The 27,206-nt window shown below is 55.1% G+C and overlaps 11 protein-coding genes and 1 non-coding gene across 12 annotated transcripts; 5 read left to right on the forward strand and 7 right to left on the reverse strand.

Moving 5' to 3' along the window:
* Nucleotides 1-576: 576 nt before the first annotated feature.
* F5Z01DRAFT_7253 (uncharacterized protein) lies at nt 577-1,433 on the forward strand. The gene is made up of 2 exons (XM_046266634.1): nt 577-1,174; nt 1,356-1,433. The coding sequence occupies exon 1, from the start codon at nt 683-685 to the stop codon at nt 1,019-1,021; it is 339 nt and encodes a 112-aa protein (XP_046122807.1). The 5' UTR covers nt 577-682; the 3' UTR covers nt 1,022-1,174; nt 1,356-1,433.
* F5Z01DRAFT_7372 (glucanotransferase domain of glycogen debranching enzyme-domain-containing protein) lies at nt 1,366-6,556 on the forward strand. Its single transcript, XM_046266800.1, has 3 exons — nt 1,366-1,893; nt 1,948-6,334; nt 6,426-6,556. Exons 1-3 carry the CDS (start codon nt 1,664-1,666, stop codon nt 6,504-6,506), a joined length of 4,698 nt encoding a protein of 1,565 aa, XP_046122808.1. The 5' UTR covers nt 1,366-1,663; the 3' UTR covers nt 6,507-6,556.
* A 413-nt stretch (nt 6,557-6,969) lies between these two features.
* Nucleotides 6,970-7,827, reverse strand: F5Z01DRAFT_669621 (uncharacterized protein; the record flags this gene model as incomplete). The annotated part of the gene is made up of 2 exons (XM_046264441.1): nt 6,970-7,300; nt 7,358-7,827. 2 exons carry the CDS (start codon nt 7,825-7,827, stop codon nt 6,970-6,972), a joined length of 801 nt encoding a protein of 266 aa, XP_046122809.1.
* On the reverse strand, nt 7,804-8,762 carry F5Z01DRAFT_7256 (uncharacterized protein). Its single transcript, XM_046266638.1, has one exon. It carries the CDS (start codon nt 8,668-8,670, stop codon nt 8,155-8,157), a length of 516 nt encoding a protein of 171 aa, XP_046122810.1. The 5' UTR covers nt 8,671-8,762; the 3' UTR covers nt 7,804-8,154.
* A 1,244-nt stretch (nt 8,763-10,006) lies between these two features.
* On the forward strand, nt 10,007-10,097 carry F5Z01DRAFT_t2. The gene has a single exon. It is a non-coding gene; the product is annotated as a tRNA-Arg (tRNA).
* Nucleotides 10,098-11,016, reverse strand: F5Z01DRAFT_641687 (uncharacterized protein). Its single transcript, XM_046262592.1, has 3 exons — nt 10,769-11,016; nt 10,570-10,715; nt 10,098-10,502 (listed from the first exon to the last, which is right to left on the reverse strand). The coding sequence occupies exons 1-3, from the start codon at nt 11,006-11,008 to the stop codon at nt 10,346-10,348; spliced, it is 543 nt and encodes a 180-aa protein (XP_046122811.1). The 5' UTR covers nt 11,009-11,016; the 3' UTR covers nt 10,098-10,345.
* Nucleotides 11,017-14,774: 3,758 nt separating this feature from the next.
* Nucleotides 14,775-17,090, forward strand: F5Z01DRAFT_7407 (copper amine oxidase). The gene is made up of 3 exons (XM_046266845.1): nt 14,775-14,982; nt 15,040-15,471; nt 15,521-17,090. The coding sequence occupies exons 1-3, from the start codon at nt 14,932-14,934 to the stop codon at nt 17,075-17,077; spliced, it is 2,040 nt and encodes a 679-aa protein (XP_046122812.1). The 5' UTR covers nt 14,775-14,931; the 3' UTR covers nt 17,078-17,090.
* On the reverse strand, nt 17,091-17,991 carry F5Z01DRAFT_7404 (acyl-CoA N-acyltransferase). Its single transcript, XM_046266840.1, has one exon. The coding sequence runs from the start codon at nt 17,643-17,645 to the stop codon at nt 17,103-17,105; it is 543 nt and encodes a 180-aa protein (XP_046122813.1). The 5' UTR covers nt 17,646-17,991; the 3' UTR covers nt 17,091-17,102.
* A 9-nt stretch (nt 17,992-18,000) lies between these two features.
* Nucleotides 18,001-20,788, reverse strand: F5Z01DRAFT_641695 (high-affinity potassium transporter). The gene is made up of 10 exons (XM_046262593.1): nt 20,639-20,788; nt 20,468-20,588; nt 20,279-20,415; nt 19,984-20,211; nt 19,858-19,896; nt 19,464-19,808; nt 19,293-19,407; nt 18,522-19,236; nt 18,418-18,461; nt 18,001-18,353 (listed from the first exon to the last, which is right to left on the reverse strand). Exons 1-10 carry the CDS (start codon nt 20,685-20,687, stop codon nt 18,152-18,154), a joined length of 1,995 nt encoding a protein of 664 aa, XP_046122814.1. The 5' UTR covers nt 20,688-20,788; the 3' UTR covers nt 18,001-18,151.
* A 633-nt stretch (nt 20,789-21,421) lies between these two features.
* F5Z01DRAFT_7425 (Cation/H+ exchanger) lies at nt 21,422-23,163 on the reverse strand. Its single transcript, XM_046266875.1, has 2 exons — nt 22,858-23,163; nt 21,422-22,799 (listed from the first exon to the last, which is right to left on the reverse strand). Exons 1-2 carry the CDS (start codon nt 22,991-22,993, stop codon nt 21,499-21,501), a joined length of 1,437 nt encoding a protein of 478 aa, XP_046122815.1. The 5' UTR covers nt 22,994-23,163; the 3' UTR covers nt 21,422-21,498.
* Nucleotides 23,164-23,342: 179 nt separating this feature from the next.
* F5Z01DRAFT_669626 (uncharacterized protein) lies at nt 23,343-24,110 on the reverse strand (the record flags this gene model as incomplete). Its single annotated transcript, XM_046264442.1, has 2 exons — nt 23,343-23,743; nt 23,810-24,110. 2 exons carry the CDS (start codon nt 24,108-24,110, stop codon nt 23,343-23,345), a joined length of 702 nt encoding a protein of 233 aa, XP_046122816.1.
* A 2,165-nt stretch (nt 24,111-26,275) lies between these two features.
* On the forward strand, nt 26,276-27,082 carry F5Z01DRAFT_669627 (uncharacterized protein; the record flags this gene model as incomplete). Its single annotated transcript, XM_046264443.1, has 2 exons — nt 26,276-26,394; nt 26,464-27,082. 2 exons carry the CDS (start codon nt 26,276-26,278, stop codon nt 27,080-27,082), a joined length of 738 nt encoding a protein of 245 aa, XP_046122817.1.
* Between the last annotated feature and the right edge of the window lie 124 nt (nt 27,083-27,206).

Raw genomic sequence — 27,206 nt, forward strand, 5'->3', positions numbered from 1 at the left:
AGTCAGTGGTAAGATCCAGCTCGCAGCATGATGTTTGGGGCCCTATCGCTGTTGTCGCGTAGGGTAGGATATACCTCGTTAGGAGATGCGTCTCGAGGACGGCCTGGACTGGAGTCTAGAACGATGGTGCATGTCAAAAATCAATAATAGCGCACCGGTTTAATGGATCATGATCTTCTTTATCGATAGGCTCCATGACGTCGATGTCAGTTGCAAGGCACTCGACTGCACTTTTGAATTCATCAACGCCAAAGAGTAGGCTGAGCATGGAATTCTATTCACGAGCTGATTGCACCGCAAAGACAAGACAGTGCCTGGCAATGCAAATATTTGTCAACGAAACTCTGCAAGCAGATGCGGTGCGCGATAAGCAGACGAGGGCCGGAGCAACTGGCCCCCCCACCACCTTGACGGCGGCGGCTGTACCAGGCATCATCCAGTGCATCCACTCTCTTGCCTGGCCCTTGTAAATGCCATTCGCGGCAAGGGCTTGCTCGTTCCTGCTTGATGGATACTGTGCCTGGCCCGAATCGGTGTCGAGGCTGGCGATCGCGATTGTCATTGCCATCTTTCTGCGTGGTTAATCCTCACTTGCCTGAGCGAGCCAACGCGTCGAGTTTTGCATCTGCTCGCTTACAGAGGGCTGCTACAGCATGGGTTACACAATCCACGCAGAAGTTGGATGAGTCAATTGTCGACATGCCCCCCATCCGGATGGCTTTTATTGCTACCTGCGTTGATGTACGTACTGTGCCTCACCATGCCGGTGATATCGCGGTGCTGGCCACCCACGGACGGTCAACAAAATAATTTGTTGACATGCACGTACTTTCTGGTCAATCTTCCCGCTGCCCTTTGTGCCATTGAACAAGAACGGGACCATCCAGTCGTCCGACGCACCCGCGAACTTGTGCGACGGATGCTTTGGGCAAGTGGTGCGAGCAACACAGAGGGCATACAATACATCACCGCTGCCAGAAGAAGAGGAGAAGAAAGACCATCAGAATTAGCGGCATCGTAGATCAGCTATTGCATCCCGTCAACTGAACTGAGATTTCCGCCCATAATAGCGCTTTCGCTCGTGGAGGGCCTCTCATTCATCACCTTGCTTGCTGCTTCCCTGCTGCCCTTGCCCTCATACACCTCCCATCCCATTCCTTGGTCCTCTGACATCGTACGTACCCTACCTTACCTCGCCTACCTGCTCTGACCTATCCGTGCTTCTCGATTCCGCGTTCTGGTTGCCCGACTTTTTACGAGGCAGTCAGCCCATTCCTCTCTCTGACCGCTTCGTCGTTTTTATGCTCCTGTTCATCTCTCCCTCTTGTGCATTCTTATACTCATCCATCGCCTAGACGACTTTGGGTCTCCCAACCCAGACTATACCCATCCCGCCTCTGCACGACATTGTCCAGCCAAGCATCCTTCAGGCCGCCCGAAGGCGTTTTTTTTTCTGGAGCATCGACCGTCCGAATTGATCAGAATTGCTAGCGAGAAAAAAAAAACGCCCATATTTATTACGGTGGTGGATCGCGATCCGCGCTGTCACCTTGGTCGTGCCAGACCGTACCCCTGCCTGTGCCAACTCGAAACAGCAGCAGCGAGCGCGGGGCAGCTTTTCTAGCTAGCTCCAGCCCGTCGCTCGTCCTCTTCTTCCCTCAGCATGATACCGCGAACAATGACTTCCAACGAGGTATACCTGCTGCCTCTGAACGACGACGGTTCGCCCCAGGTCGCCGGCGAGTACATTTACCTGGCGCCGAGATGCGGTGATCCCGTCACCATCCGCTTCGCGATCGAAGGCACGTCGAGCATATGTCGTCATGGCAGTCTCTGGGTCAACATCCCCGCAAAGGGCGAGGAATTTCGTCGCGACAAATTCACAGAGTACAAGTAGGTTTGAAAAAGGCTCGATTGTTCCGTTCACAGACTAAGAAGTCCCCAAAGGTTGACCCCGGACTTCAATCGCACGTTGGAGGTCTCCATCCCCATCCACGATGCGGGCGCCTACGCCTTCTACACGACGTACGCCGAGCTCCCTGAGCTGAGCACAGAGCTGTCCGGTGACGCTTCGTCGCAAAATACACTGAAGAAGACGCCGCTCTACTACATTGATGTCGCGCCGCGTCTCAAGCTGGATGGCCGGCCCCTGCCCCTGCCAGCGCTGTCCGTCTTCTCCGTCATCAGCAAGTTCATGGGGTCCTACCCGAAAGACTGGGAGAAACACCTCCACGGGATCAGCGACCGAGGGTACAACATGATCCACTTCACACCTCTCCAGGTGCGTGGATCATCCAACTCGCCGTACAGTCTCTATGACCAACTTGGCTGGGATCCTCACTGCTTCCCAGGCGGCGAGAAGGATGTCGCGCGCATGATTGAGAGCTTGGAGAAGGACTATAGTCTTCTCAGCTTGACAGACATTGTGCTCAACCACACCGCTAACAACACAAAATGGCTCGAGGAGCATCCCGAGGCTGGCTATAACTTGACGACCGCGCCATGGCTTGAATCTGCTTTCGAACTCGATACCGCGTTCCTCGAGCTGAGTGCAAACCTTGAAAAGCTGGGGCTGCCTACCGAGCTCAAGTCAACGGACGACCTGATGAAGATCATGGAGACGGCAAAGAAGGAAGTCATTGCCAAAATCCGTCTGTGGGAATACTTTGTGCTGGATGTGGAGCGTGACGCCGATGCAAGTGTGGACGCTTGGGTTGCTGGCAAGACGCATGCTCCTGAGGATGTGGCCGAGTACGGCGCCCGTGTCGAGAGCCTCAAGAGCTCATCGCTGAACGAACAGGTCCAGTTCCTGGAACAGTACGGCTTGCAGGGCAAGGACAGACTTGGGGAACGCTTCTACCGTCGCGTCAACCCGGACGTTGCCGCGAGCTTACTCTCCTACGTCTTTGGCCAGTATGACGCCAACAGCTCGGGTGCTCCTGACAAGGCAGCTGCGAGAGGCAAGATGGTGGAGATCCTGGACGCTCTCAACGTATCATTCTACCGCGAGTACGACACCGACGTGAACGAGATTCTGGACCAAGTCTTCAACCGCACAAAGTACACCCGTCTCGACGACCACGGCCCCAAACTTGGCCCCATCACCAACGAGAACCCCCTCATCGAGTCGTATTTCACCCGCCTCCCCAAGAATGAGACTACTTCCAAACACTCTGCCAGGGACCTCGCCGTCGTCAACAACGGTTGGGTCTGGGGTGGAAACGCCCTGGTGGACCATGCAGGACCCGACGTTCGCGTTTACCTGCGACGCGAAGTCATCGTCTGGGGCGATTGCGTGAAGCTGCGCTACGGCAAGGGCCCGGAGGACAACCCATGGCTCTGGGAACATATGACCAAGTACGCTCGTTTGATGGCAAAGTACTTTGCTGGCCTGCGTATCGACAACTGCCACTCAACCCCCATCCACGTTGCTGAGCACATTCTTGACGAGGCTCGCCGCGTACGCCCTGATGTGTATGTCGTCGCCGAACTCTTTACTGGGTCGGAGGAGACGGACTACGTCTTTGTGAAGCGACTGGGCCTCAGCTCCCTCGTTCGCGAAGCCATGCAGGCATGGAGCACCGCCGAGCTCAGTCGCCTTGTCCACAGGCACGGAGGACGCCCGATTGGTAGCTTCGAGGTGGATGAGGTGTCCAGGCCTGAAAGCCGCAGCCCACCCACGAGCCCAGCCAGGGCGGGCAACAAGAACCCTCTTGACGAGAGCGGTGTGTATTCGCGGGAAATCATCAGGACCATCAAACCAACGCCTGTCCATGCCCTCTTCATGGACTGCACCCACGACAACGAGACCCCTGCGCAGAAGCGTGATGCTCGCGACACCCTGCCAAATGCGGCCCTCGTCAACATGTGTTCTAGTGCGACGGGCAGTGTTATGGGATACGACGAGATCTACCCGAAGCTCGTTGACCTTGTGAACGAAACCCGCCAATACACCTCCGAGTCTTCGGGTTCGCATTCCGTGAGCTCCGGGCGTGGAAAGAACGGCATCGGCGGCGTGAAGAAGATCCTGAACCAGATTCACACACTAATGGGCAAGGACGGGTATGATGAGACTCATGTGCATCATGAGGATCAATACATCACCGTGCACCGTGTGCACCCAGAGTCACGCAAGGGCTACTTCCTGATTGCCCACACTGCGTACCCTGGGTATGGGAACGGCAACGGAGACTTCAGCGCCGTGCACCTGGCGGGTACCAAGGCGCGTCACCTGGGCAGTTGGATGCTCGAGGTCGATGCGAGCGCTGAAGCGACCAAGGAAGTTCTGGACGATCAGAAGTCCTTGAGGGGCTTGCCCAGCCGGGTGGTCGATTTGCCAGGCATCCGCATGGAGGTTAATGGTGAAGACACCACCATCACGGTCCGCGACAGATTCCCTCCCGGCAGTATCGCTTTGTTTGAGACATGGATCCCCACTGCCGAGCATTCGGCCGGTCTAGACAATTATGTCACCTCTGGGGCGAAGGAGGCCATGGGTCAGCTGGACTTGGTGGACCTCAACTTCCTGCTGTATCGCTGTGAGGCTGAGGAGATGGACTCCAGCGGCGGCCAAGACGGAGTATATGATATTCCCGGCCACGGCAAGCTCATCTATGCCGGCCTTCAGGGTTGGTGGACCATTCTCGAGACCATCGTTCGGGAGAACAACCTGGCCCACCCGCTGTGCCAGAACCTCAGGGATGGACAGTGGGCTCTGGACTACACCGTTGGCCGCCTGGAACGTATCAGTGTCAAGTCTGGGCACGAACGTCTCGCTGCGCCTGCTGAATGGTTCAAGGACCGCTTCAATGCCATCCGGAAGATCCCAAGCTTCCTGCTGCCCCGCTACTTTGGTCTCGTTCTACGCACCGCTTACCTGGCTGCCACGGAACGTGCTCTGGCCCTGATGGGAGAGGACATCCAGCACGGCCAGTGGTTCCTGCAGAGGCTGGCCTTGGTGAGCGTGCAGATGAACGGATACGTCAAGTCTGCCTCTCTCTGGCCAAACAAGCCCGTGCCAGCCATGGCCGCTGGTTTGCCTCACTTTGCTGTCGAATGGGCCAGGTGCTGGGGACGTGATGTCTTCATCTCACTTCGCGGTCTTCTCCTCGGTACAGGCCGTTTCGCCGAAGCGAAGGAGCACATTCTGGCCTTTGCGAGCGTGCTGAAGCATGGTATGATCCCCAACCTGCTCAGCAGCGGCGATCTGCCGCGATACAACTCGCGCGATTCGATCTGGTTCTTCCTGCAGACCATTCAGGATTACGTCAAGATTGCTCCCGAAGGTGCTGCGCTTCTCAAGACCAAGGTAAAGCGGAGATTCCTTCCGTATGATGACACCTGGTTCCCTACGAGCGACGAGCGGGCGTACTCGACGGAGAGCACCATTGAGGATGTGATTCAAGAAGCACTCCAGAGGCACGCAACTGGCATGAAGTACCGCGAAGCCAATGCTGGCCCAGGAATCGACATGCAGATGAAGGACGAGGGATTCAATCAAGACATCAAGGTGGATTGGAGCACCGGTATCATCTTTGGCGGTAACCAGCACAACTGCGGTACGTGGATGGACAAGATGGGTGAGAGCGAGAAGGCCGGCTCCAAGGGTGTGCCAGGAACGCCCCGTGACGGCGCTGCCGTCGAGATCACCGGCCTTCTCTACAGCGCGCTGGACTGGCTGTCAGAGATGCACAAGAAGGGGCAGTACGCCTACGAAGGCGTCAAGACTTCGGAGGGCAAGACTGTCACACTCGCTAAGTGGGCGGCGCTCATCAAGGAGAACTTTGAGCGCTGCTACTACGTGCCGGTTTCGGCTGAGGAGGACTCCAAGTACGACGTCAACACCAGCATCGTCAACCGTCGCGGTATGTACAAGGATCTGTACAAGTCCGGCAAAGAGTTCGAGGACTACCAGCTGCGGTGTAACTTCCCCATCGCGATGACAGTGGCGCCCTCGCTTTTCAACCCGGAGCACGCCTTGCACGCCCTGCGTCTGGCCGACACGGCCCTCCGAGGACCGGCCGGCATGGCGACACTGGACCCGGCCGACCTGAACTACCGCCCGTATTACCATAACAGCGAGGACAGCGAGGATTTCGCGACCAGCAAGGGTCGCAACTACCACCAGGGACCCGAGTGGCTCTGGCCGACGGGCTACTTCCTGCGTGCGCTGCTCAAGTTTGACCTCGGGAGGCGCACAAGCGAGGCTGGCAAGACAGAGGCCTTCCAGCAGGTGACGAGACGTCTTGCGGGGTGCAAGCAGTGGATGAAGGACAGCCCCTGGGCCGGTCTGACCGAGTTGACGCAGAAGAATGGCGAGAACTGCCCCGATTCGGTACGTATTTCGATTCCGTTCCAGCCAAGTGTCTTGATGCACACGCACGTGTCTGTCTGTGTTTTCGTTTGTTTGCTAACCTTGATTGCAGAGCCCGACGCAAGCCTGGTCCGCAGGATGCCTGATTGACCTCTACATGGACGCCGCCGAGGAGCAAGACAAGGACAAATAGGAGGGATTGGATGATCATAAGTATGGGATATCAGCATGGTTCGCTAGCATTAGATCAACAGCATGAATAGACTGGATACATAATGGACTCGAAACGAGCCTAAGGAATGTTGTCGCGTGCGTGGAACGAGACATGTGTCATGGGTCTTGCCGAGACATTCACCATGTTTATTTTGATGTGCGTATGTGTGTGGTCCGTATTTGTACTGTAGTCTGAACATGCGTTGTGGCGCGTCCATCTACTTGGAACCCAGAGTAACAATAAGAGCGAGTGGCAGATGTGCCGAGTTGTTCCCAAATACACCCCTTTTCCCCCTTTCCCAAGAAGATGCGCCGTGGATGGGCGAAACAAAGCAGCAGTAATAATGGTACGATGAGTATGTCCATCCGAGCAACCAAGCACGCAAGACCGGCCGTGAAAATTCATATACAAGAAAACCACCCTCTCCAAAAGAATGAAGCCATCACCTTCTCCAGAACTTCGTCTTGGAGGGCTTCTCCGCAGGCTGGACTTCGGCCCCCGGCATAAACACACCCGCTGGGTCCGAGGAATCGCTCGGTTGTGCGCTGCCCATCGTTGGTCGGGCGAGTACCTTGCCCGCCTCGGCGGCGCGTGGGTCGCCTGGTCCCCATGACGGTCGGGACTGGGAGCCGGACTGCTTCTGATTCCATGTCCGTTGGCGCTCCTGCTTCTTGAGGTAGCGACGGCGCCAGATGCAGGCGCCGACCCAGATGCCGACAATGGCGACGACGAGAACGACGAGCATGACGATCCACTGCCAGTGGTTGGAGACCCTGCCAGGACGGTTAGTGTGGGCTCACAAGAGCAGTTAAGAAGACGGGGCCGCGTACCAGTCACCACCGTTGTTCGAGTAGTCCACCGTGCCGGTCGTCGTTGGCCGTGACTCTGCGCCTCCATTTCCGCCCTGCGTGTCGCCTTGGCCATTTCCCGTTGTTCCAGTGCCTCCGCTGTTGCTATCGCTGTTGCTATCGCTGTTGCCCGTGCCGTCCCCGGTGCTTGTATCGCCCCCCGTGCTCGTGTCGCCCCCCGAGCTGCCGGTGGAATCACTCGAGTCGGCAATGTTGCACTTGTTCTTGAACCACTTCTGGATCACGTCCATTGACTGCACGTCGGAACACACGTCGGAGCAGACGGTCTGGCTCGTCGCCAGGGCGGACACCTCGGAGTCGGCGCAGAAGCAGTCCGTGTAGGTCGTCATGTCGGACGCGGGCACGGCGGGCGGGACGCAGCGGTTGTTGGCGCCGTAGAGGGCGCCGCAGTCGGCGGCGCATGGTGGTAGGCTACCAAAGTCGGGGATCATGACGGCCGCTGGCGGTGTTAGTACTGGTCTTGCTGTTGCGCTTGGGTGATCATGGGAAGCATACTCATGATGGCGGTCTGTTGTTGGGGAGATGCCCAACTCCAACGATGCGCTGACGGTGTTGGATAGTTCAATCTGGCTCCAGCGCTCAATCGGTCGGAGGATCGTTCGGTTGACTGGATTCAGCGTGCCCAGGCGGGCAGTGGTCAGGGTTTGGTCGCTAGAGTCGCGTGGATTCTGCCGGGGCGCTGGGATGGGATGCGCGGGCGAGAGGCAGCCGTCGCCAAGTCTTGTGGGCGGTGTTTGTTGTCGTCGATCCGTGTCTAGTCAACCGGTCGTTCCGTGAAAGTGACGCTCGACGCAGCGGGAGGTGATCGATGCTTGAGGTGTCGTGAAGGCCGAGGTTGCGTGAGCGAGAAGGAGAGAGGCGAAGTGTCGGTGCGAATGGCGGATAGTTGACACGGGCGACAGGTTGGTAAGGTGTAATTGCTGGTGAGATGGCACGGAATGATGGTGTGGATGATGGCGGGAAAAGAAGGTTACGGGCCTGGAATGCCTGTTTCCACTTTCCAGTCGCTGGACTCCAGCGCAGGCGTGGTGGATCCAGTGCTTGGCGGCGCCAGGCCAGGCCTGTCCCGGCGCAGTCGGGTCCAGCGTGTCGCAGCCAATCTTCGATAAACGCGTGTTGATCCTGTTAAGGTTTCTGCGGCCCGCTTGGTGCTGGCCGTTAGCGGTTGGTACGTCGAATATCAATGCAGCTTTATTAGGCTCTCCTCGGATTTCTCCACGGCAGCGAACAGCGACAGCGAGTGAGGGTGTGCTGCTACTTGCTAGGATGGCCATGGCGGCTTGGCTCCACGGTCAGCAGGTGATTGCGCTTCACAAAGCAGGCGGCGCAGCCTGGACAGCGAGGGACACGCTGTAATTTGCGGTGGCTGTTTGCGGCGGTCCTCGTATCCCATCTTTACGAGACGCCTGACTCCCGTGCTTTATTATCCATAATTCATTACGAATAGTTAGCAGCATCATGGACAGACGACTGATGACGCTTTTATCATCACTAGCACCCTTTGACCTCACTGCACGCATGCGTGCTTCCCAGCCACCAGCCATATCACTCAAGCACGCACACAGCATCCTATCGCCCAGGCCAGCGACATCCTTGGCTTGCACCTCGTTGACGTCAGGATAAGGTAGGATCGTGACCTGGCGATCTAGATCAATTAAGCGGTGAACTCGGGTTCATCAGCTCTGTTTAGCTTTAATGCCAGAGACACGCATGGAATTGGGTGACATTATGCAGGGCGCATATGGCTGAGAGAGGAAGAAAGGACGCAAAAAGAACTCCGTTGTCCCTTGCATCGGATGTTTCCTTCACAGGCTGCCCGAGTGAGTTTTATTGCGCCCGGATCGGCGGCATGCACGCGCTTGGCACCTTCCGTGCTGGTAATGGGCGGTGCCCGCTGAGCCACGCCGTGCCAAGGTCCAGTTGCATACCAGCCAGCCCCCTTTTTGGCGCAATGTCAACAAGACCATCGTAAGATGGATGAAGTGAGCATCGATGAAATGGCCAGAGCAGCTGTGAATCATAAGCAGCATACCTGAGCTTGCCAGACTTTCGTCCGCCAGGATGATACACTGCAAAGAACATTATTAGTGTGAAGCAGCAATGGCTGCCGCGAAAAGAATGGCCGCGTTCTGTGGGAACATCTCAACAGCGATGTTAATTAACGACAAACTATGGGCCGAGGACTACATTCTCCCAAAACTCGCAGTAGAGCGACGGTGATACGCTTAAAATTTACAACATCAGAACGTCTCTAAAAGTTTCAAAGAGTCAGTATACGAAGCGACGTAGCACAGCATCACATTGTCTCTAGGGTGAGCAGAATAGCCCAGTAGCAACCAGCCACGCAGTAGCAACTCCATGCCGGTCATTCGTCTGGACTGCGACAACATGAAGACATGACGCTAGGATGAAGAACAGTTGATATAAATCTCAGTAAAACCGAGAATTAATAAGCGCGAGATACTGCAGAACTACTGGGAACCGTCCGATGTGGGCTAAGCGATAACCGCAATCATTAAGAGTACCACCCAGGGTAACACAGTGACAATATACGAAATAAGCGACGGCTAGGGGTGTATAGATATCATTAAGAAATTTCAAACTACGGCTGCCCCCGTGGCCTAATGGCTAAGGCGCTGGACTTCTACTTTGTAGATATGTCTTTATCTAGAGATTGCGGGTTCGAGTCCCGCCGGGGGTTCACCTTTTTGCCATTTTCTCCCACTAGATCCCTACGTATCTTCTCACTGTCGAGAATATTTATTTTTGTAATTCCAAACAAAGCCAGATGCACATCCGCGCACACCTCCAAATCGCAGCTGAAGCTGGTTGGCCCGAGTCGCCCGACTATATCTGATCCATCTTGAGCTAGTGAACACTACCGCTGGACTGAGTTTGAGCGGAGCAGTATTCTGTCCGCGTATAGCAACTCGGTGATGCGACTGATGCCTAGCAGAACGGGGGATAGCCAAAGTCCTCCACATACTCATTGAGGACCACCTCCACAACATCACTTGTTCCGAGCACAAGGGCCCCCCCGTTTCTTAGCTTCTTGCCCACGTAGCAGGTGTCAAGTACTTCCTGCACTGCATTGGCAACATCCTCACTGAGACGAAATAGGTCAGCCATTGACTCCTTGCCACCTATCGCTGGGTTCGGATAGCTGGCCCTACCTAGTCACTACCGTCTCTTGGAACCTGAGAGGCTGCCCGTAGACCATGCTCTTCTCCCGAAAGCAAAAGACCGAGCCTCGTCCAAAGACGGTGATGTTTGCGTTGTGGCCCCGGATAAAGTCGAGACATTCTTTCATGTCCTGTTCCTGCGCTCACCTTAGCCTCAGATCTTGCAATGCGACACCCCGAGGACACTGACAAGTCCAGGGCCTCCGGTCTTTGTACAGCAGTCTGGACTGCGCTTCCCATTTGCTTTGACCTCTGCAATGGACGAGTAACCTGGGCCGGGAGGGCCTGGGACACAGGTTGTGTTGGCGCTTGGGAAAGCTAGAACGGCGTAACTGAAGATGAGAAAAGGCAGAAGAACGCGAATAGAACCCTGTAGGTGCATGATTGTGTACTTGAGAGTTTGAAGTGATTGAGTTGAATGCTTCGGCATGTGTGTGATGCGGGTGTGAAGTGTTAGGAGGAAAGCGCCCAAGGAAAATAGAGGTCATTTTATATCTGATTGGGCCGTGCAGGCTGCAGGCGAGACTCGTGAAGAACCGTGAAGAGTTAAAATGCAGTGCTCAGTCTCAAAATATGATCAGACGGGTTTCGCCGAGTCTTGGCAGTGGGAGTTGAGAAGAACCACCTCGAGGGCTTCGTCAACATCAATCACTTACTTGACACGGAGTGGCCGCTGTATGTAGCCTGATGTTTTGCAGTATATGACGTGCATTTCCCTTCGGAGCTGGATGTAGTGAAACGCGCACTCGTGATAAACAACAGCTTGTGATGGGGGCCATAACGCTCCTCCGTTCCACTGCAGTGTTGCGATTATCGGAGGAGGGATGGACGCGGGGGGCATAGTGTCTTTCTACTGCCAAAAACGTGCTACGCCACGACATTGCCCAGTAGTCGAAACGAGGGAACGAGGAGTAGATACTGCGAGTTGCTGATTCCTCAAGGCTCGGACATAGGACTCGGCCACACTTCTCGGGATCGATGTTTGAGCATGGAGTGACCGGTAGGATGAAGTGCCCCTGTGGTACGACGTTCGAGTCTTTGTATGAGGATTGACCAGTTGACCATATTCTCGGCAGAGATTAAGGATTAGAGAAGCAACGAGTCTCGTTTGAGACGGAATATCCATCATGTCACACACATGCAGGTCTCAAGCCGGCCTCGAAGGAAGGTGATGAAGACCGCGAATGCTACCATCCCACCACGACGTGAGCGCACGGCTGCGCCCAAGATTTCGTCTCACGAAGTTCAGAGTCCCTGAAAGAAGATGAGCATATGCTGATCGATCATTGGCGGCCAACACGCCATCATGCATGTGCCAACCACACTTACTCGGCAAGCCGTCGTTGCACCACGCCCCTGACCGCCCCCCGCACATTGGGGGCCATCTCAGCGGGTGGCTTTATTCATGTTGCTAGGGTATCAGAGGTAGATCTCTTGAGAGGAGTTGAAGGGCGCACAGGAGTAAATTTCCGTCATGGATGACAGATGATCAGTCGAGTCCGCAGACGCCACGACTCATGGCGTGGGGTCACAGACAATTGGGCCTGGTTGGTGGATAACGTTTCATTTCAGTTGGAATATTGAATTTGTACTTGCCAGAAGAAAATGGGCTCCATGTCTGCTGGAAGTTATCTGGCCAGTCTGATTGAAACGACAGCTGGTTTGCGTTGCACACAGAACACTCTGGCTTGTACGACCACATGATCACACCTTTGGACTTTGTGAGCTCTACGCCATCCAATGAAGTTGATTTGTAGATATAGAGCTTGTATATATGGGCAAAATTCGGCGTGGCACTCGCTTAACTTGGACAAACGCAGGGGTCATCGCTTCGTCAAGGATGAGTTGATGGCCAAGTGGAAAGCCGATGCACGGACTTTATGGGCAACTCAGGACCTGCATCTCTCTTGACACGTTTTGAGCGCCCGCTGTGTCTCTCGGCAACCCTATCATTGGTATGTTTTGGCTCATTGCCGTTACACCATGCAAGAGCGGGACAAGGGGCAGTGTCCGCGGAAGCACCCGTCTGGTACTAACCCCATACTTATCGATGACCAGTGATTTAATATCGGTGATCCCGGGCTTCGAGCGAGCTCAGTGCCACGTGTTGATCGTTCGGCCGGTTGCCAGGGGGTGAATGGACGTCATTGACTGCAGCGCGTCTGGCAGGGGAGAGTCTGTCTGAGTGCAGCTGGGACAGCGGGTGTGGCATCGTGAGTTACATGTACAACACAAGAGCGAACAACATCCATACTGATTGAATTCTTTGAATTATCGTCACCGACCGGATATCTGCGCTATTTTCTTGCAAAGAACGAGGTAGTATTGCAAACGACTGGAGTGAGTAGCACGAGAGACATACTCTACAGCCCAGACGACAGAGAAAGATGCGACCCAGAGTGTCGGTGTAGACAACAACCGGTCTGGCTGCGGCCCAGGTTACACGAGGTCGATAGGCCAACTTGTAGATTACAAAACAATTCTTCGTGGAACCAAAGCCCCGGTGCATGTATCGCGTCATCATTCAGCGGCCCAGTCTCCTCTTCCAGAGTCCATCCTCCCTTGCCTCTTCTGGATGATGGGGACGGCAGAGGGGTCCCATGAGAGCGGATACCCGCAGATCTGATATGCCAGACATTCGCATCTGACAGAAGTCCTAGCCTGTGTGAATCCTTGCAAGTCCAAGACGCCGTCGCGGAACAAGAAGTCCCGCGCAGGGTTGTCAAATGAGAAGTCCTATCTACAGTTCACCATACGGAGTCAAATCGGCACACGCCGATGATTGAGATAGAATTGGCGCTTTTGAACTAGCACACAAGTTGTAGGAACATGTATCCAAACGTACGTCTACAAGAGAAGAGATATAATTTGATCTTCCATGTAGGGTCGATCATACGGGCGCAAAAAGGGGTCGCAAACTCTGGGTGGAAGTAGGCTGACACACCTGCTTGGACGTCTGACCAGGAGGCCATAGTTTCATGCAGTGCTAGATGCATGGAGAGCTCTGACGTGGCCGTCTTGGAAAATTCGAGGCAGCCGGTGAAGTGTCAAATCAAAGCTGTGTATGTCGAGCAAGTTCTTGGCTGGGAGGAGACAGCCAGCATCCAAAGTCCTTTCCGATGTGCAGCTTGGTCTGGTCATGGCTACGATTATAAAAGGGGGTCTGAAGGCCGTCACCAGAACACATGGAGTATACAACTGCATCACTTTCAGAACTAACTTGAAGAGAGCAAGCATCCAAGCAGCGGATAGAAAGACTTGTCCCCAACCTTTCAGATTTCGTCTTCAGACAAGAAGTCGACATGTCCAGCGAAGAGAAACCGGCAACTCAAACGGAACAGTGCTCTACGGAAAGGGCAGAATGTAAGCCTCGAGCTTCATTATTTGGTCAATCTGCCGTGTCTGACACTGTCACCAGCCTCGGCTGATACTTCTCCCATGGACCGGTTCTTGGCCGAGTCCAGCACCGACGCCCCCTGGAACAACATTGCAGACACAGCAGCAAGACAATCAAGCGGGCCGACGTCAGGCAGTACCGGCAACTTCACAAACAAAGAAGAGGATGTGTCTTCGACTCGCGCCACTCAGGGCTCAAATCCCAAGGAAAATGGCAACACATGATCTGTCATTGTTGCCGCTGTTGTCGTTGGCGTGCACTGTCTGTTGTCCTGGTGACATATCAGTGGGAAAGATATTACATTTCTACTAGATAGAGAAATACGAAAATACTTTGGTCTTGTTCGTTCATTGGGATTTGATCCTGTAAGTCAAAGTATTGCCTTACCCTGTAGCGCGCATGTTCTAGTGCCTCGCCTGTGCAATCTAATCACCATCGGCTTATTGACTGTTCGATTCCTGGTAATAATAGCTTGGCCATTCCATTGCCATGAAGGGAAGCATATCTGTCAGCCATATTCTGCCATATTACGACATGGCTTCAGGGGCACCACCCACCACACTGACGGACCTTACGCATTGGCGTCGAACCTTTATAATGTGGACAGCAACACAGTGCATTCAACCCAAAAAACATCTTGAGGGACTCACCGAGTCCTCGCGTACTTATTATACCCGGGCGACCCCTACTTAGGCTGTGCCACTCCACATTATACTGAAGTCCCCATCGATTAGCGGTCCGCATCCGCGAGCGGATCGATTCCGTTGGCGACTCTGCGGGGACTGGGGACGCTGGGCGCGCCCTGCTCGTCATAACTTGCCCACTGGGCGTTGTGGGACCAGCTTATTCACCTTCATTCATACTCTTTGTGACGATCAAGAACTTGCTCCTGACATTGATCAAGGAATTGTCTCACCAGCCTCTACCATTAAAGGCGCCTCATCCACTGTGTAGCCATGACACCACCGCATCCTTTTCAGCCGCTCAGTCCAGCCGAGATCCGCGAGGTACAGTATATGCCCCTGCTCTGGACAGAGAACAGCCGGCTGATATCGCGTGTGCAGGCAGCACGAGTCGCACGTGCCGCTTTCCCCGGCCAAAGTCCAAACTTCAGAGTCATCACGCTTCAAGAGCTGCCGAAGCACTTGATGATACAATGGCTCGAGGCGAGTGAGCAGAGAGAGCTAAGCCTTGCGCAGCCGCCTCGAGCGGCACGCGTGCAGGTCATACTTCGCGATGAATCAGGCCCAGGACAGCTCCACGAACTGCTCATTGATCTGGACACTTTGGCTGTGGTGCGAAAGGAACATCTGCCGGGCAAACACCCATACATTGACACGGAGTACATGCAAGCTGTCGAGTCAGCTTGCCGTGCCGACTCGAGGGTCCAGCAGGAGATCAGCAAACTGCAGCTACCGACTGGAGCTACCGTTGTCATTGAACCCTGGGCTTATGCGACTGATGGGGAGATTGACGTATCTGAGCGCACGTCCATGGTGAGTCTGACTGGATCCGCGCTGTGAGAGGTGATACTGAAAGGGACAGTGCTGGTTCTACATGAGACTGCTGGAGAGTCCTGATGCCAACTACTATGCCTATCCTCTTGACCTGTGCGCCGAAGTGTCGGAACGGTTGGTGGTCACCAAAGTATACTACCTCCCATCGTCCGAGCACGACCGCACGTCTGACGAGGGCCGACCCTATGATCATCGCAAGGTGCATCCGACAGCTGCGAGCGAGTATCACCCTGACCTAAGACCACCCCCACGCTCTACAACCAAGCAGTACCAGGTGCACCAACCAGAGGGCCCTTCATTCGCGACGGACGGCAATTTTCTCACCTGGGAGAAGTGGGAAATGCACATTGGGTTCAACTATCGTGAGGGGCTGACGCTGCACAATTTAAGATATGACGGGCGAAGTTTGTTCTACCGGCTGTCACTATCCGAAATGTTTGTCCCCTACGGCGATCCTCGCCGCCCGTATCCCCGGAAAGGCGCGTTTGACCTGGGCAACGACGGGGCCGGGATCAACGCCAACAACCTACAGCTAGGGTGTGATTGCCTGGGGGTAATCAAGTACTTTGATGCGTGGCACACCACCAGCACTGGCGAGCCCCTGAAGCTACCCAACGTGGTCTGCTGCCACGAGCAAGACGACGGCATCCTCTGGAAGCACACCAACTTCCGCACCCAAAACGCCGTGGTCACGCGCTCGCGCATCCTGGTGCTGCAGACCATTATCACCGTCAGCAACTACGAGTACATCTTTGCCTTCCACTTTGGCCAGGATGCGTCGATCCATTACGAGGTGCGCGCCACTGGTATTCTGTCCACCGCGCCCATCAACATGGGCGAACAGGTGCCTTACGGGACAGTCGTCGCGCCTGGTGTATTGGCGCCGTACCACCAGCACATGTTCTGCCTGAGGCTGGACCCTGCCGTCGATGGGCATAATAACAGCCTTCAAGTCGAAGAATCACGTCCGCTCCCGGTAGACGACGAAAATGTGCACAATCCGTATTTTATGGGCTACGAAGCCGTGAAACATACTATAGAGAAAGAAGGCGGACTGGACCTCGACGTGTCCAAGAACAGAGTGTTCAAGATCATCAATGAAAACAAGATCAACCCCATCACAGGGACGCCGGTGGGATTCAAGTTGATCCCCCATTACAGCCAGATGCTGCTCGCGCACCCAGATTCATTCCACGCCAGGCGATCCGAGTTCGGCAAGCATGCTGTGTGGGTGACGCGCTATCAAGACGACGAGCTCTTTCCGTCAGGCCGATACACCATGCAATCGCTAGGAGGCGACGGTATCGAATCGGCGATCAAGCGTCGTCAGGCTGATCTGGAAGGCTCAAGCTCTGTGCGGGACGAGGACATTGTGGTCTGGCACACCTTTGGGTCCACCCACAACCCAAGAATCGAGGACTGGCCTGTCATGCCGAGCGAGAAGATGACAGTCGGGCTCAAGCCTGTCAACTTCTTCAGTGGGAATCCAGGTATTGATGTTCAGACGTCGACGCAGGATCGCAACAAGAGTGTCCTGGTGGATGGTGATGTTGGTCCGCATAGCTGCTGTGCTCCAGAATCATAGACGTAATGTTGAATCCTTCGATGCCTCATGACTCTGGGCCCACGATCTTCTCCATCTCGACAAAGTACAGATCTTCCGGTGCAACGGAATCTGGTAACGCGTCACGCGGAAACGGGGTCGTCTCCCCCGTCTTCGCGTAGCCACGTCGCGTGTACCACGAGATGAGCAATGTCCGGGCCGACAACGCGTTGAGCCCGAACCTCGTGATGCCCCAGCGCTGCTGGCCGTAGTCCTCCGCGTGGGCGAGGATCTTTCGTCCAAGGCCACCTTGCTGATGTTCCTTCTGTATGGCGAGAAAAATAATCCTGCCGCGCCCCGGCCCCTTATGCGCGACGGTCACAGTGCCCAGGAGTGTGCCGTCATTGTCAAAGGCCATGAGCATGTCGCTGTCTGCATCATTGATGATACCCAGGACGACGTCGAGCTTCAGGCGAAAGGCAGCTCCCAGGCCCAGATTGTCGACCCAGCCTTCTCTTGAATCTTCTGCGCGAAAGGCAGCCTCGATGAGCTGTCGGAGCGGCTCTGCGTCGTCGACGGTTGCGACGCGGAATTGAAGCTCACCAGCCATGATTGGTTTCAACGGTGTGATCTAATAAGTGCAGGTGTAAACGAAGAGATGGTGATTGAAATGGGGATGATTTGGAGAAAGAATTGGTAAAGGTGCTGAATGTGTGGCATAAGCACAGCAATTTAAAAGCGCATTTTCGGGTACATTTGTCCATAGTAGCCTGAAGGGCGCGCGCGCATACATGTACGTCCAAGGGCGCTGTTGACAGACCGATACGAGCATCACCGACAGGGACCTAATGGTATATCTGACTGTCTGAGCGATGAAATGGGCAACCTAAAGCTTTAGCAGCTGGGTCGACGGTGGCTAAGAGCCCTCCAGTACCAAAAGGCACCAACATGCGAGCAGCATTGGATTTCAAAAAGAATATATCATTATTTCTGAAAAGGATCATGATCTATGTACGAGAAAGATTGCGTCTTGTGCACAGACGCACCCACATACCCCCCTTTGTATCTCTATATCCAGGTTGTCATTTGGTTGGCGTCGGAGGGATCTCCTAACTCTCACGGCTCATCGTCTCTCTCGTTTTGTATACGCAAAAGATCCTCATCGGGAAGCATGATGGCATGGTCAAGGGAGTAGGGCAGTCCGCGATGGCGTCCACGGATCATCATAGCGCAGATGACGAGTTTGCCAAAGACGCCGAACATGCCGCTCAGGGAGGTCATGACGGTGGGATAACCGAGACTCAGCCCAACATTGCCACTGGGATAATAATTAGTGCAAGTCCATGCAAAAGGCCACACTAGAACACTTGGAATGAACGTACTATGCAGAGGTGACCTCGAAGAAGATGGTCCAAACAGTAAAGGCCTATGCGGAAACACTCAGTGTCAGTCCAGAACCAGTGTAAGACGTGACAAGGATACTTACGGGCTCGTCTGGGTTGGCGATTCTCTTCGACTCTGCAATGCATAAACAGAAAATGCCGAGGAAGATATACCACAAGTCAAAGTTGAGCTGGTTCTGCAGGTGGGTCATGACATAGGACCGTCCATTTGCTTCATTGAGCGGGTTCTCATTCGGGTAGATGCCGAGCGACTTCTCTTCGTACGTGTTCGACGCCCTGATGCTCAGCGCGATGGGGAAGATGGCGATGTACATCATGACCATGAGGCTGAACTGGACGGCCGGGCTGACGCTGGCGAGATTGAAGGACGACGTGCCCGTGTGTCGGGAGGAGGCAGCCTGGAAGATGGCCGCGAGTATGCGCTTTCCGATGGGCAGGGCATTGACCTCGGGATTGTCCAGGTCGAGGACGATGATCAAGAGAGTGTCGATAAAGTTCAGGGCGAAGATGATGCCGAAGAGGATCCAGGTGGGACCGCTGGGGAAGAGGAGTGTGTAGCAACGACGCGGGTATTTCAGAAGGAAATGAAGAGGCTGCTGAATCGACGATCCCTTTGGCGCGACCTTGGATAAGGTCCAGATGACGAGGCGGAGAAACACGGGGTACAATGTGTTACCGGCAAAGGCGAGGAAACTCATAATGATCATGGGCCACGGGGCGTCGCGGAAAGAGATCATAGAGTCGGGGGTGAGTGTGAAGCCCAAGTTGTCGATCATGGTCTGTGAAGAGTAGAAGGCCCTGCCAAAGTCAGACCACGACACGAACAAGAGGCGCAGTATTTCCGTGGCACATACCACCAGTTTTTGTCCTGCCCTGCCTGTTGTAGGACGTCCGTGTACTTGGGACTGGCGTATTGGATCCAGACGACGAGGCAGATCGCACCAAAGATGTGGAGGCCAAAGAAGTACGCTGCGAGAGGTTTCAGTTCAACTGTTTCGGAGATACAAAATGGTCAGGGGTCTTACCAAACACAATCTTCAGGAGCAACTTGAGACTTTGGTACTCTATGCCACTGAGTCGCTCGCGATCCTGCTTGGTCAGATTCTGGAACTCTCCGTTGCGCCCAATGGTAGCATGGCGGGACAAGGAGAGAGTCTTGTCGAGTTCCACGGCCTTGACTGGAGGGCGCGTCATGCTTGAAGCGCGGGAATTGCGACGCTGAGTCCGCTCAGTGTCGAGGATGAGCATAGATCGAGCCACGCTGGCAATGTTCCCGGTCGATTGCGCAAGGGTACCCGACGTCTTGGTGTTTCGCCGACGGAGGTCGGCGTTGCTAGAGCTCGCGACGGTGTCTACGGGTTTTATGGCATCTTCTGCGTGGTCAATGAGGGCTATACCACATTGTGTTTTTGTACGCACCATCGTAGCTCTTTCGGTCCACTTCCATCAAAGGCGAGCCTAGTACGGGGGATTCGTTAGTCGTGCCGGACGCTTGGAAGGAGTCGACTGGATCAAGCCCGAGGTTAAAAAAAAAAGGACACTCACCATGTTCTCGATCGCGAGGCCCTGGGATATACAGAGTCGAGTCCTCCCGAGGGAGATTCGCGGATGGATCGATGGTGATACGTCGTCCTATATTCGACGGGGCCTCGGCTGGGACAGTGGTGTCTGCCGTGTCAGGCTCGTCAAGGGTCTTTGGCTGTTCAGCATCCTCGACATCCTCCTCCGACTCTGGGGATTCTCGGCGACGTTCGCGTGTAAGAAGCTTGGGCGCTGCGTCGGAGTTTAGTCTCATGGCACCGCAACGCGCTCAAGTTTCCAAGACAAGATGTTTACGCACCAACTTTCTTGAGATGCTTGCGGAACCAGAATAGGCGAACGAGAACCGTGAAAGCATTGATGAAACCGAGGTTCGTGAACATGGGAATGAAGTACAGGTACAGCTGTTGGTACAAGTAGAGTTCCTTCACGTCGACACTGCAGGAGGTCAGTAGCCAGAAACGTCTCCATGGCACCGCAGTGAACATACGTATTCAGGCCCGACTCGGTGGATGCACTGGCACCAAAGAAGTAGGCATCGATGGCTTTCAAATTACCGGCCGGGTAGAGGATGGCCAGCGAAAGAAGGCCCATGAAGATGATGTAGACATCTTTCGAGCCGTTAGTGACAGCCAAGCGCCCTTGCCAAGTGATCACCCACAGTGAATAGTCACAAAATTGATGGGGGGTTTGAGCCGTGACCACTCCATGACTGTCAAAGAAGTCTCAAGATGGACTTGAAAACGACAAGGAGTACAAGAAGTACAAGTAAGACAAGAAGGTTTGTATTAGAGTTTAAGTATAGTTGCACTGCATGTGCGAGCCAAGGCTGTTCTCGTCATTAATATACCTGGCGGGCACGGGCATCGCGCAAGACCCTGAATGTGCTCTCAGCTAGAACAGAGGTACCAGACATGAGAGCTATTGCATCGGATGGCCATTTTCGGTACTTGGAGATCATCACGCGAAACAGGGCTGGGAGGCCTCTGTTTGCCGTCATGGGCATGGCCGCATGGCGACTGCAGGATCTGGTCGCATCAACTTTCAAAGCCTCATACCGTCACATGCGGCCGCTCACTTGCCAGGCGAGTTCCGCCAGGAGGCTGTGGCACTTTCGCTCGCTGCAAAATACCTCACGGAGTTGCTCCTTTGCCGGTAAAAGCACTCTAGCTTCATTGCCCCCCCGAGTCTGGACAAGATCGATGCGTGCCCCCTCCCACGCACTAACACCGGCATCTTTGCCGAGGAACTTGTGCTTAGCGCCCGAAGCCTCAGCGACACGAATCACAGCGCAGAGGTTAGGCGGACAAAGCAAATACGGGGCCCGGTCAGCTCGGAATGCGTGCAATTGTGTGAGTATAGGGTAAGTTAAATCAAAAGGTCACAAGGCTGAATCCTGCGTCACCTGGAATGAACGCGCTTTTTTTGAACAGGAGAGAAAACGACTCATTCGCTTGACCTAGCAAAAGATTATCTAGCCGCAGCTCCCGCCGCCTGTAATTTCTCTCATGTCCGTCCCACCTAAGGGCTATCGTGGCCCAGACTCACTCGGCTGGGAGAACCACGAAACGCAGCTGGGCCCAGGAAACTGAAGGTCCCTAGCGGTATGCTAAGTCCGTGGACGACAATGCTACAGAGACAAAGGAACCACACGACCGTCCTGATCAAGCTACCGAGGTCCTCCACGTCGCTGCGTGGCACGCCGTTCTCGTCCGACAGATGCATCCGGATAAAGTCGAGACTGATGAAAATGTAGTAGACAGCAGACACGCCAATGGGTCCAAAGAAACCCATAAAGGCAGCTTGCCTCCTGTCGGCAATCTGTGGAATCCACCAGTGCATGCCGAGAATCCAGGGAAGCCTTCTCAGAACCAGTACGCAGACCGCCAGGAAGAAGAGAGTGCCCAGGTTGGTGGTCGCATCTTCGACGAAGCGGTTCCAGGGCATGTAGGCACCGTACCAGAGGAAGACGGAGACGTTGAGGAGCATATCAACCGTCGGCTGCAGCGAGTCACTCTCCGTCTCCTCGCGAAACCAATCGTCCCACGTCAGCGCGTTGCCCGCGATGAAGCAGGCGAGCACCTCGTCCGTGCCGATGAGGCCACAGGTCCCGAGCACGAAGAGGGCCAGCGCCACCGCGAAGACGAGAAAGCTCTCGCGGTCGACAAAATTGCGTTTCTCACACCAGTACAACAGCTCTTTCCCGATCCAGCCCACGACGGTGCCGTACAGGATGCTGAGGAAGATCACGTAGCACCATGTGAGGACGACCCAAACACCCAATCCTTCGCCCAGCCCCCCGCCCGAGGTGGCGCCCGCGCCCACAAACTTGATCAGGTACAAGGCGAAGAAGAGGAAGGGGTACCCAAGCCCATCGTTGGTCCCCGACTCGGCGATGATCAGGTTCTGTAGGTCCTTGGGGATGTTCTGGTCAGCGAATTTGCCCTTGACGATGACGTTGGACAAGATGGGGTCCGTGGGCGTCACGCACGCGCCTGCAGCCAACGCGTGCAGGAAACTAGGCGGTCCAGCGACTAGATAGACGAGCAGACTGGTAGACAGCCACATGCACACCATCCCGGGCCCGATGAGCAGAAGGAGCGGCTTCCATTCGCGGAGCAGATACTTGCTGGGCAGCTGGACGCCTGCAATGACCAGCTGAACGCCCAGAACTAGACGAGAAAAGTTGACGGTGATAGAGTCGAGGTTCTCCTGGCATTGAGCCTCGGAGACGCCATACTCGTTGCACTGTGCATAGCTCCGTGGGCGGATGAAGTTGGCGCCCGCAGGGCCGAGTCCGATACCAACGAGGAGAGCGATCACTAGAGACATAGTTTAGAGAAGTGAGGGGGCTGGCGGTGGATGGTGGAGGGGTCTCACAAGCTTCTGACATAAAATAGTGCTCCTTGAGTAGATAGGAAACGAGACCAAACAACGATACAAAACCTCCTAGGACAGAGGTGATGATGTTGAAGTTGGTGAGCTCAAGGGGAACTGCCCAGATGTTGGGCGCCATGGTGTTCAATGGCCTGGCCTGTCGCGGGCGGTCAGGATGGAGGAGTAGGATGGAGAGGAGGGGTTTCCGCCAGCCGCTGAGATAAATAGACGACGGACGGGGTCCACTCTGAGGACGGGGTTTACACTGGAAAATGACCGTGAATGCAGTCGATATGCTTCTCGTGAGGAGGTGAACGAACCACCTGACCAGGGGTCTAGGTTAAGCTGCGCACGCAGCCAAGCCTGTGACGTTGTCGTCGTCATCCTGCAGATACAACGACGGCACGTGAACATTGGCACAATCAGGCCACTTTAGCGATCATTGTCTTTGCTGCTTCGCTTGTAGAGGAAAATGGTCAATGAATCTGCTAGTTGGACACGTAGTCAATCAACGAATCCACAAAGCTACGCCGCCTCTCCTCCTTGGGGACCACCAGCACCATGGCTTTAACCGCCTGCGTATCCGTAGCGCTGCTGGGCGGCAGCGTCACGCTCCCAATGTCATGGAAGCCAAAGCCAGAAAAGAGGATGTAACCGAGAGGCCCGGCGACAGCCGTCAAGACGCCGCCCGCCTTTTTCGCCTCGGTCATGCCAGCCTTGACGAGGTCGGTAGCGTAGCCTTGGTTCTGGTGGCGCGGATGGGTAGCCAGAAGCTGCAGGTAGCGATGCTGAGGATAGTCTTTGAAGCAATCCGTCTTGGCCTGCTTGAGCAGCGACACGATCGCCTGTGTGCGAGAATCACTCAGATCCGTATGCACTGCGGGGGGCTCTGTGGTTCGTGGTGCCATGTCAATGAAAAGGATCTTGCAAAGTGATGGGGGGGTTAATAACTGACTTGTCTCTTTGGTATCTGCCATGCTCGAAACATCCCAGATGGCGACGGCCACAATCTCGCTGGCGTCACCCGTGTCTTTGCTGTTCTTGCTGCTGGCGAGATCGACGACCTGCACCTCCCAGTCTTTGTTGGCGGAATCGGCGTGCTCCAGGAGCAAGTTGACAATCTCCTGCACGTACCCATTGTCCTGGGTGGTCTTGGACGGCACGAACTTGGCCCAGAGGCGATCGTTGTTGATGGCCGCGAGGATGACGTCTGTCACAGCAGGTATGTCCTTCTTGGTGGCGGTGCGTGTCTTCATGATGGCGCTGTGGAAGGGGGGGGGGGGCGAAAGAAAGAAGATGGAAGTCAAGCCATCAAAAAGTCATGCACAAGATACAACTCAGTTCCTGGCTGGCGGTTGTGTTCCTTTATAGATGGTGGTGATGTGCAAGGCGCGACGTTTGGACCACCCATCGCGGCCATCAGCCCATTCATGATGGACAGTTGGAGGGTGGGCTGCCTCCGCACGTGCAGAGGGTGACCTCGGGAGAGACCTGTACCGCTAACAGTGGCGTCGCAGACGGTTCAGCAGTATGAGAGGCAAAAAGAGCGCTAGAATAGGAACGCCAGTGTCCAGTCTGGATTGGATGTCTGGGGACCTCCGACGGATTCGAAGGGTTGTGATCAGCCCGCAAAAGGTCCAACCACTTAACAGCTGCATGGCGAAGCTTAAATAAAGCATACAACAAGCTTACGGGGCACGTACCTTGGGCGGACCGATGCGATGACGGCCAAGGTTCTGCAATGATGTGGCATATGGGGCCTGTAGATGCCGAGTGCCGAGTTGGCAAACACTCACAGGTCGGTTGGGTCAATGCAATGGCCGGTTTGTCGCTCGAAGAACGAAGATCGTGCTCGCAATGATTACTGGGATCGCTCTCCACGCCAGTGTGTTGATTCATCCAAGCATATCTAGACCTGTGCTTGTCCTTGTACTCTTGTGCGTTTCTCTTTCACAGCAACAGTCTCTCCGAAGCCACGCTCTATTTTGTGAGCTACCCTGTAAGTCTGGTTGATTGGCCTGGATGCTCACCAATGGCCAGAAGATGCGCAATGAATTCCCTACTCGCAGACCGTGCAGTGTGCGGTATATCCAAGTTCCTTCATCAAGTTCCTTGCCTTGGCACCTTTGGGCGCGCTTCTAGCAATATTTTTTCTTTCCAAAGCTCTCCAGGAGGTGCACATGTGCGTATCCCCCTCCAGTTCAGCGACTTTGCTCCTGCGAGTCCTGTCTCAGATCCCGCTACCGGCACTTAAGGCGTCGACTTACACCAGGGAGGCGCCTATATGGGCCAATCAAGAATGCCCGCTTAGACGGACTTAAGCGGCCATGGATCCGCTTACCCACATACCGATCGCAGGTCCACCATGTAGGGGCATGGGTCAAGCCTCGAGGACATGCGTGAGTGCGTGCAGAGGCGGGCATTATTCACTGGCGAGCTGAGCCGCACTTGGCCAAGGATGTACGTATACGTCCTGTGCACAGTCGACGCTCTCCTGGGGCCTCTGTCCTTCTGTTGTACTCAGCGAGAAAAAAGAATCGCAGCCTGGCGATGAATGGCATCACTCTCCCCCCATTCTCAGTCTGACACCAGACATGGCCAGGCCAGCACCGTAAACAACGAACAGTACGCGTAAGTCAACGTGGATCGGTGAGACTCCAGCGCAAAAGCGCAGCAAACACCCATGTCCGTCCCGCATCCTAGACTCCAGTCCTCCTAGTGTCGAGGGACCCCGCGCAATTGCAACTATGCGGTTAGACGGAGTCCATGTCGCTCGCGCCCGCCAAGGGAACGAACAGTCATCATGCTGCTCACGCTATTTCGTGGACCCTGGGAAAGCATCTCGTTGCTGTTGCGGGCATGTGCTCGCCGAAGGCCAGCGGTCCCGTGTGTCATAATTACACTCAGCTTGTCGAACTGGCGAGGGACGGACCTTGAGGCCTCCTGCATGAGGTGAGCGAGCTGGGTGGCCGGAACAGGCCTCTTCTCCTTTGCATGCGGTGGGCCCAGACCAGCATGTTGCGCGTGCTCGCTCTGTGTACTGATACTCGGCTCGTACCTAACGTAGATGGATGGGTGCCCATCAGCCCATGGTGCATCAGGCACGGGGCTGATCTCTATTAGTATTTCTTACATATCACATCCCATTCACCACCACCAGTCCCGCCTTTTCCTTCTTCAAGAGCTTACCCACCGCCACCACTCCTCGTCTTCCCAGAGCACACAGAGTCTAGAGATACCAACTTTGCCTTCTTGTCTAGCTATTGTGTCAGGCCTGATCTGCACATCCATCCCTTCCCTTCGACGACTGTCCTCTTGGCAACCGTCTGCGCTACCGAACGCCACCTCCAAAGCTTGCCTTTGAGCCTCAAGCAACCACACCGAGCTCACCTGCATCTGCCCTCTCCGAGTTCTAGTCCGAATGCCCTCCCTGCGAATTGGCCCGAGAGGAGAAGCCTCCGTTCCCTCGAGCATCCGTGGTCGCAACTTGGGCGTCATCATAGGCTGCGTGATTGGCATTGCAATTCTCATCTTCATTGCGTACGTTGTTTTACTCCCCGTTGTGCCGGCCACATCATCTCGTCCAACGAAACTGACAATGTTTGACAGGAGACGCCTGTTTGGCCACGCCAAACGCAGCAGACGAGGGGAGAGCATGCTAGGCTCGCGACACAATGAGCGCCCCCGGTACCCCGACTCGGCACAGTTCATGCGGTTCTGCGCCCGACGGGCCCAGCACATGCAGCGGGCGCAGAAAAAGGAGCACCTGCTCAGCACCGAGGAGTTGAACGCCGTGGCTCCCCTGACTACGTTGGGACAAGCATCCGCTCCCGCCGCAGAGACCATTCGAACCTCAGACCTGGGCCAGATCCGTCGTCCACCGGCCGCCGCCCTCCCTCTTGGCTCGAGACTGGACGTCAAACCATCGATACGGCCCAAGGTCTCGCCCGTCTTTTCACTGGAGCCGATAGACGAGAAGAAGGAAATGGCAGGACGTGTCACAGTCGAGGAGATCCACGACCCCTCAGAGCAGCCGCGGCCCTCGAGTTCGGACGCCTTTCTGTGTTCCGTGTGCCTTGGAGAAGCGCAGAGTGAGGACGCCATCCGCATCACGCCATGCTTCCACGGCTTTCACGATGACTGTCTCGCAGAGTGGCTCACGTCGTACCAGAATCGCTGTCCGTTGTGCCAAAGGTGTCTGAAGCCAGGGGGGACGGAGTCAATTTGAGCCTTTGTGATTTCTTTGCACCTGGACGGCTTTCCTTTGTGATTCGTGCGTTGTGTGCAGGCGGTGAATGAACGACCAGTCTTCCCCGCCTAGTGATTCATCGTCGCCCAGTCTCCGTCGTTGC

The sequence above is a fragment of the Emericellopsis atlantica genome (genome assembly GCF_019669845.1).
Source record: "Emericellopsis atlantica unplaced genomic scaffold F5Z01scaffold_1, whole genome shotgun sequence".
NCBI classification, from domain to species: Eukaryota; Fungi; Ascomycota; class Sordariomycetes; order Hypocreales; family Bionectriaceae; genus Emericellopsis; species Emericellopsis atlantica.